The 7,512-nt window shown below is 34.3% G+C and overlaps 1 protein-coding gene and 1 long non-coding RNA gene across 3 annotated transcripts in view; one reads left to right on the top strand and one right to left on the bottom strand.

The window, feature by feature from the left end:
* Positions 1-7,470, bottom strand: part of LOC108754534 (transmembrane protein 214-A) — an 11,772-nt gene extending 4,302 nt beyond the window's left edge. Inside the window, exons 1-5 of one of the 2 annotated variants that reach the window (XM_018496927.1) lie at positions 7,140-7,470; positions 6,043-6,251; positions 5,164-5,853; positions 4,512-4,722; positions 4,290-4,429 (exon numbers count right to left, since the gene is read on the bottom strand). In XM_018496927.1, the coding sequence (XP_018352429.1) occupies positions 4,290-4,429; positions 4,512-4,722; positions 5,164-5,853; positions 6,043-6,251; positions 7,140-7,263 (1,374 nt within the window). In that variant the 5' untranslated portion in view covers positions 7,264-7,470. Of the gene's footprint in view, positions 1-4,289; positions 4,430-4,511; positions 4,723-5,163; positions 5,854-6,042; positions 6,252-6,938; positions 7,080-7,139 lie in introns of those variants that run through there. The other variant, XM_018496928.1, reaches the window with a different exon arrangement.
* On the top strand, positions 9-1,409 carry LOC108754536. The gene is made up of 3 exons (XR_001939718.1): positions 9-300; positions 391-537; positions 1,333-1,409. It is a non-coding gene; the product is annotated as an uncharacterized LOC108754536 (long non-coding RNA).
* Positions 7,471-7,512: the final 42 nt, after the last annotated feature.

The following is a 7,512-nucleotide window of genomic DNA, read 5'->3' as shown; positions in this document are numbered from 1 at the left end:
TTTTTTTTTTTTTTTTTTTTTTTTTTTGAGTGCCAGCGTGTAGCGTTAAAAAAGGCCACGTGGTCAAAACTGACGAATGTCAAGCGTGATTTTGATCAGCGACCTGTTTTGACGTTTATCAAATATTTATTTTCAGGGTTTGGAAAGCTACTTTACAAGTTACTTGTTATATAAGTTACTTTTTATTATAGAAATTGAGTACAGTAAGTTTTATATTATATTTTATATATCAGTTGCTCCAATTTTGCATTACTTCTGTACTCGATTTCCATAACAAACACATATAAGATAACCTAAAAGGTAACTTGTAAGTGACTTTGAAAATAACTTTTCTAGTTCTGTTTATTTTGTTAAAAATTTTATTCGCTGAGATAAGGACTGTTTTTCTAGGCCTAAAAGCATAATTCAATCAGTGCGAAGAAAACTTCCAACAGTTGCAAGATAAATATTCCACCGAACGCGAGCAATCGTTCGTAACCGCTCGAATAAACTGTAAATCCGTACCCAAAAATAAGCTCCGGGCGTCAAAGTGAAAAGGTACCTTCAACTTAACCTGAGACGCCGCGTCGCTTTGCTGCGTAACGTTTTCTCGATCGCGAGATTGAAACCTCGGCTATTCACCGGCTCCACGACGACGACGACGACGACGAGATCCGTTAGAAATCCGCGACGATTGTCCGATTTCGCGACGCGAATCCCTTTTCAAGATCACTTCTGTAGGGATCACCTCTTCTCGTTTTTTATTTCCTCTCTCTTTTATCTGCCTCACGAAAGAAATCTCAGACGAAATCTAGGCCGTTATTATTCTCGAAAAATCTCGCATACCTACGAAACACTACAGTATACGTCACGTATATTATAGATTTCCCCAGTATTTTCGTACAGGATATTTTTCGAGACCCCATAGGGTTGATTGATGTGTATCTCGAGATAGGATGAAAATGACAAAAGTGAACAAATTCTTTAGAATATTTATAGTTTCATTGGTCGACACCTACCGACTCTTCTCACTTTTGAAATTTTCACTTCGTTTCAAGATACACAAGATCCGTTTTTTTTTTTATTTCCGTACTAGAACTCTCTTTCTCGTTTTCGTTAAACACGTCTCACTTTAAATTCCAAAAGTGTATACTAGTTCAGACACAAAAAACAGATCTACAATAATCGACACCTAGATTTGTTGCACGAAAACAAAAGTAGGATGTAACTTTATAGATCGTATCTTTCATTGATGCAGTTAATTTTTCACTGGAAGCGTAGCGCGGAAAGAGATATTATCATCATTTTTGACATCGGTTAACTAAAATTGATAGTTTACCGCCTCTCTTCCAGGATCCAAGATCGAAGTCGTTCCTCTTCACAGAGGCGCTGAACGGAGGCGCGACGCGTCTCACATGGAACGTCGAGATACAACGAGAAGATAAACAAGAAGACACGCGAGGGCTGAGAAAAAAAATTCAAACCTACGATAGGTATCAACGTTATGGAATTTACAGCTCTGTTATCGATGTACGTACATACGCGTCACCAGGTCTAAGAACGACTGCGCGCTGCGTAGAATGTCGCGCACTAACTGGAGATGACTGGAGACTGCGACGCGCGCAATTGCGAGACTAATCTACAACGGTATTGTTACACGAGGCGAAAAGAGGCACCAGACAACTGTCAACGCTTATTCTTATCGAGCTCCATTGATAAGAGATCTTACCCGAGCCGAATTCTGTTTAATTATAAATCACATCCATCCACGTTCAATCTCATACGTACGAAGAGATGAGATTGATAATATAATTCTCTTGTCTATTTGCGATGCAGATTAATTTCAATTTCGGTTCAACTGACTCTTTTGCCCGCATTCGTAGTCAGGCATTATATTTAATTTCTAGTAGTCTATTAGTAATAAATCGGAAGTCTGAAGCTAAAAATTAACCAAGCACAGTCAAATGTAAGAAGAATAATCGACTATGATTGGTCAATTTCTAAAGAGCTTCTGACTTTTGATTTATTGCTAATTAATGTCGAATATATGTAAGGCCTCCCTTAAATTTATCTTCAGAGGCGTTACGAATTATTTTATTGGCTACTGAGCATCTAAAAATAAATTCAAGGAAGCCTTAAATACAAAGTCTGATTATAAATACGGATCTTTATCTTTTTTTAAATTCCTAGACCGGTTTTTTTTCATTCATAGTCGGTTCTTATATTTATTAGCATCTTAAGATATTACTTAAGACGATTTTAACATAAAATTATGACAAATTAAACACCTATTACCCGTATAATATAAAACATATATATTATTTGTAAGAAAGTTCGCCAAGGTTCTAAAAGATTAGCTCTTTAATATAAATATTTAATAAATATTTATATTAAATATAAATGTTTTAATACATTTTGTATCAAGATACATTTCTTTTCTCACTATTCTGGATATGTTTATGGTAATAAATCTTTAGCCTTTTGTATTAAACTCTAAATGTGCAACTTTTTTTAAAGATCATTCAGAGCCATTTTTAGAAACAAAAACAGCTTAAAAGGCCGCATAATATTTCATTTGCCTAAAATAGAAAATTTTATATTTTTTGGTTGAGTTGAGGAGGCGTAAAAATTCACAGGACGGCAGGTTGCGTATTATTGTTCTAAAACTATAACATTTTGTGTGTTCCGGCAAAAAGCGTTTCTCCAGCGCTGTCTTAAACCGTTAAACTTTAAATTAGAGATTTTAACTATAAAATTTTAAATTACTTAGAGCAAAAGACTAAAGAATTACTACACCTATTATTGATCGGGAATTCGGTTTTTCTCCTGTCCAACAAATTATATTCATTATTCTTTACGCACATGTGTTTGTTGATGCATGTAAAAGTGAAGGGAAATTCGATCTGAAAGTATTAGGCCTGTTCTTCTTTTAGTTGAACTTCTTACACGATTCAACTTTCTACGTTACTTTTCACGTTGAAGAGAAAAAGATGAACCGTGCACAGGAAGTTCAGCTAAAAACAATAGATCTTTGATTTGTTATTCAATAGAGAATGTTCACACATATCTATATCTATGTTTATAGCACATTTGCTAAAATATTGCCGGCGAATTGAAAGTTGTGATAAGAAGTGTGAGATTCGCAATCCAACTGAGAATTCGCCGGGAGAAATGCTTTCTAAGTTTAATTGTCCGTGACTGTCTGTTCGCATTGAAGCAGATAAATTTTCTGCGAGCTCACCAAGGTATTGCTTCGAATGTCATGAGTCACATAATACATCACATTAAATGCAATACGTGCAAGTTATGTTTGTTACCTGGTTAAGCATACGACCATTGTCAGAGGCAGAATCGCATTGTCAGAGAAGAATGCCGCGCTTCGAGTTTCACCACGCAACTAGATCCGGATTAGTTAAATCTAGTAATTAAGCAGTAATTTTTGCCTGTCATTTCTGTTTACCGTTTAGGTCTGTAACCTCTCGACACAATATATGTGACTTTTATATTTTCACGGCTTCTTGCATGATTCTCATTTTATATAGTAGTAAAAGAAAATACAGAATTCATTCTTTTAATAAAATAATTGACTTTATATATCTCAGACAAGAGAGACGATGAAAAATAAATTTCTCTCTGTGCATAACATGATCAATGCAAAAAAAAGTATGTCAGATGCATGATGCAAATAGATTATAGTATACTATAGTCTACTTGTATCAGATGTTTTTATTTTCTGCAAGAGAGATAAGGGTATTATATAAACATTACAAACACAGATAATTATTTTAAAAACACTTTCAATATGATATGTTATCAAATGATATGTATATCGATATATTATCAGGTGATACGTTTGATATGAAATTGCAATTTTAGATGTATTATTAACCTTTACACACGATCGGTCATTCCGCTTTTTAAATATTAAGAATATCTGAGTGAATAATGATTGTGGGAATTGATTCCCACAAAATGAATTGATTATATTTATTCTTTTATTTTTTTAAATATAAGTACAACTTTAACAAAACTTTCTAAAAGTGTTAAGATATATGTAAGAACCATTTAATAATTTTTATAGTAAAAGTGATGAAAATTGACACGAACGACTCATCATGTGTAAAGAAAAATCATCATGTGTATTAAGAGTTAAATAAATATACATACATTTTTTTTATGCGATCGTATCCTTCAATAGCTTAGATATAAATTTATAATATATATTGAAATGAATTTTAGTTTCTTAAATTACTTTAATTACGTATTCTGAAAAAATTATAAAAATATATTGTATAAAAGAGAGAACTCACCTGAGATGATTTCTTGCATGTAAGCGCCAGGTTTTCGTCTTTGGCTTTTTTCCACTTTTCATTATTGTTTTGAATAATTCCGAGGGTTTCTTTGAAATGCTTAGCTTTGAACTTGGTTTGTAAACTAGGTAAATTCGTTTCTGTAAGCACGCGAATTTTTGCATTTTTTTCTCGAATATTTTGCGTAAATGTACAATACTGAAAGATATGAGAAAAGCTCACCAATATATGACAGAAGAAGACTGGATTGGTATAAATTCTTGGTATAAATGGAACTCCAAATAGTGAAGCAAACAGGTTCCGTGACGAGACAATCCGCAAGAACCTTAATCAACTCGTTCCTATAGTTCAAATCTGACTTCTGCGATACTTTTCCCATTAACATTTCAAACAATTTCGTGTAACATATATCCTTGTTTCTAAACAATATTGACTGCAAAAAATTTTACCATATTGATTTCACTACCGACATCAAACCGCATCGCCAAATCGTACATGTATTACATTTTTATAAAACCTTAGATATATTAGCTCGCGAGTTAAGTTTTGTATAGACTTAATATACTCTAGGGTTTTTGAGACTCAGTGAAATTTCAAAATCTTATTATTAGTAACATTAGTAAATAGAGAGATCATGTTTTTAAATATTTATTATGATTTTGAATTATTTTTAAGTCAATAAATGTATTTTTTAATTCATTTACGATAAAAAAAAAATTAATCAATTTTAAAAGTATTATAATGAAAGAACTAATGGAATCTCATAGATCCCTGTGTGGTAATAATAATAATAATGTACGTAAAAAATAAGTGTATATCTAAAGTTAACTAAAATACATGATATAAGCTTCAAATTTGTGTCTGCATTACTTACTCTCAACCTGTCGATACTCGCGCTAAGGTCTTTTCCAAGATTCGCGGGTTGAATGTTTTGAAACCTTTGAGAATAGGTATCCATGATGATACTCAGGTATAGATCCAGACTAAGATCATGGACATTATCATGCCCGAAGACGAGATCGTTAAGAATTTGCACAACGTAACTGGCGTAGCCCTTCGTCTCCAGCATCGGTGACATTACTTCATGCCAAATTTTCAAACCGACCGCAAAATTCTTCTTGCCGGCCTGTGACCAGGCCCATAACAAAGACAAGCCAATGTTCTTCCTATTCTCGTAAGAATTCCTTATGGTAATCAGTTTGAGAATGTTGGCGGCAGTCATTTCGGGATTTAAGTGCGCTAGCAACTGCAAAAATATCTTGTGTCCGATAACGGGAATTCCCTTGACCATGTCAGTGGCCATTGCCGTGAGAGTGTTCTCATAAAAAATTTGTATGGTTTGCTGGCCTGTCATCTCCACTGCTCGTTCTAGTATGGAAGAGATCGCTTTAGGTACTAAACTTAACGGGTAATCCTTGGGTTTTCCTGAGAAAATCGCATCTTCCTTGTTGATGGGTATCTTAATGTTGAGGAAGGCATTGAGTTCCTTCAACCAGAGCAGGGGAGCCTCGGGAAATCTGACTTGTGCAGTGGCCAAAAGTTCATCGAGTTCTTGTGGATCAATCTGTGTGCATTATAAGGAATTAATTACTAGCATATAATTCAAGCAATTTGAAATAAAATGAAATTAGTTTACATTTTTTCTAAATGAATATGATGTGTATAAAAATATATACAATAAAAAGATTAATAGCAAATATGATTCCAAATTTTATATAATATAATATATATTCCAAGTTAAAAACAATCTTACCGCATTCAATGCATCCTTAACAGTTTTTGGAGGTTTCTCCTTTGGCTCAGATTTCTTCTTTTCAACATGCTGTTGCTGTTTCTGATGTTGCTTCTTCTTCTCCTCATTCTCCTTTGTCTTGTGTTCTTTCCCTTGCGTTTTGGCAGGCTTCTTATTCTCTTTGTTTCCATCTAAGTTATCGTACAGTGTCTTCACTTGACTCAAAGGCACTAAAATTATATTTATACTAAGTTAGATATACAATTTCCTTGATAAGAGTAAAATATTGAGTAAAAAGACTATAAAGATGCTCGCAAAATAGTAGCCTCTAAGTTTTGAGGTAAATATTTTCCTTTGGAGTATTTTATAATACAACTTCACACAAAAGGATTATTTATCATATCGTGATAAATACTTCTATATAATTTTATAGTAAAAAGGAGCAATTATAGAATGAGTATTACAAAGTACAAGACTCCAAATTAAATTTGAGATAAATTATCCTTTAGAGCTATTTAATATGATACAACAATACTCAAACAATAATTTATCATATCACGACAAGTATTTTCTATATCACTCTATGGTAAAAAGAAGAAATTGCAGAATAAGTATAGCAAAGTACAAGGCTTCAAATTAAATTTGAGATAAATTATCTTTTAGGGTTATCTAGCAAGACAACTCCAAAAGAATGATTTATCATAGCGAGTCAAGTATTTCTATAGCAAAAAAGAATAATTGCAAAATGAGTATCTTAAAGTACAAGACAATTCTAAGTTAAGTTTCAGATGAATTATCCTTTGGAGTTTATCATGCAAAACAAATACAAAAGGATTAACCATGACATGTATTTCTATATTAAAAATTCTGTGACAAAAAGGAGTAATCGCAGAATGAGCGTCGCAGAAAGTACACACACGATAGTACCATATTGCGACCCTCTCTTTATACATTTCACGCGCGATTGAAGCAGGTCAGATGCACCCGGCTCGCATCGTTCTCTCAGCTGATAGTCGATTGCTCGTCGACAGCAAATCGTCAAAGTCACGGAGAATTGGAGCAGAAGCTAGAAGGCTTCTGAGGTGGAAGGTGGGTAGATTATGACGGAAACGACTCACAGAAGTCTTCGACTTTCGGCGCGTTCTCAATGAATTTCTTCTTCTCAGCCTTCGTGAGCTTGTTCGACTTGTCGTTGCCCCTGTCCTTCTTCCTGCTGACCAGTTCCCAGTTACCGGATGACATCGCGGTGAAAACGTAAACGCGATCAACGACAAAACACACACATACACTCACACGCAACGTCTACGTACTCACCGAACGAAAGAGAGGACAAAAAAAAGGCAAGGGAGAATGAGAGAATGGAAGAGTGAGAGAGACGATACGCTGTTCGAAAGGCACTGCAGTTGGTTGGAGGACAGCACGATCGGGGGGGCTAAGGTACAATAATGAGCGTCGATCAGTCCCGTTGGTACCCGTTGGCGAAGTGTTGTT

Source organism: Trachymyrmex septentrionalis, unplaced genomic scaffold (genome assembly GCF_001594115.1).
Source record: "Trachymyrmex septentrionalis isolate Tsep2-gDNA-1 unplaced genomic scaffold, Tsep1.0 scaffold8, whole genome shotgun sequence".
In the NCBI taxonomy this organism is placed as follows: Eukaryota; Metazoa; Arthropoda; class Insecta; order Hymenoptera; family Formicidae; genus Trachymyrmex; species Trachymyrmex septentrionalis.
The sequence above is the reverse complement of the archived record's forward strand: the minus strand, read 5'-3'. Positions and strand labels throughout refer to the sequence as shown.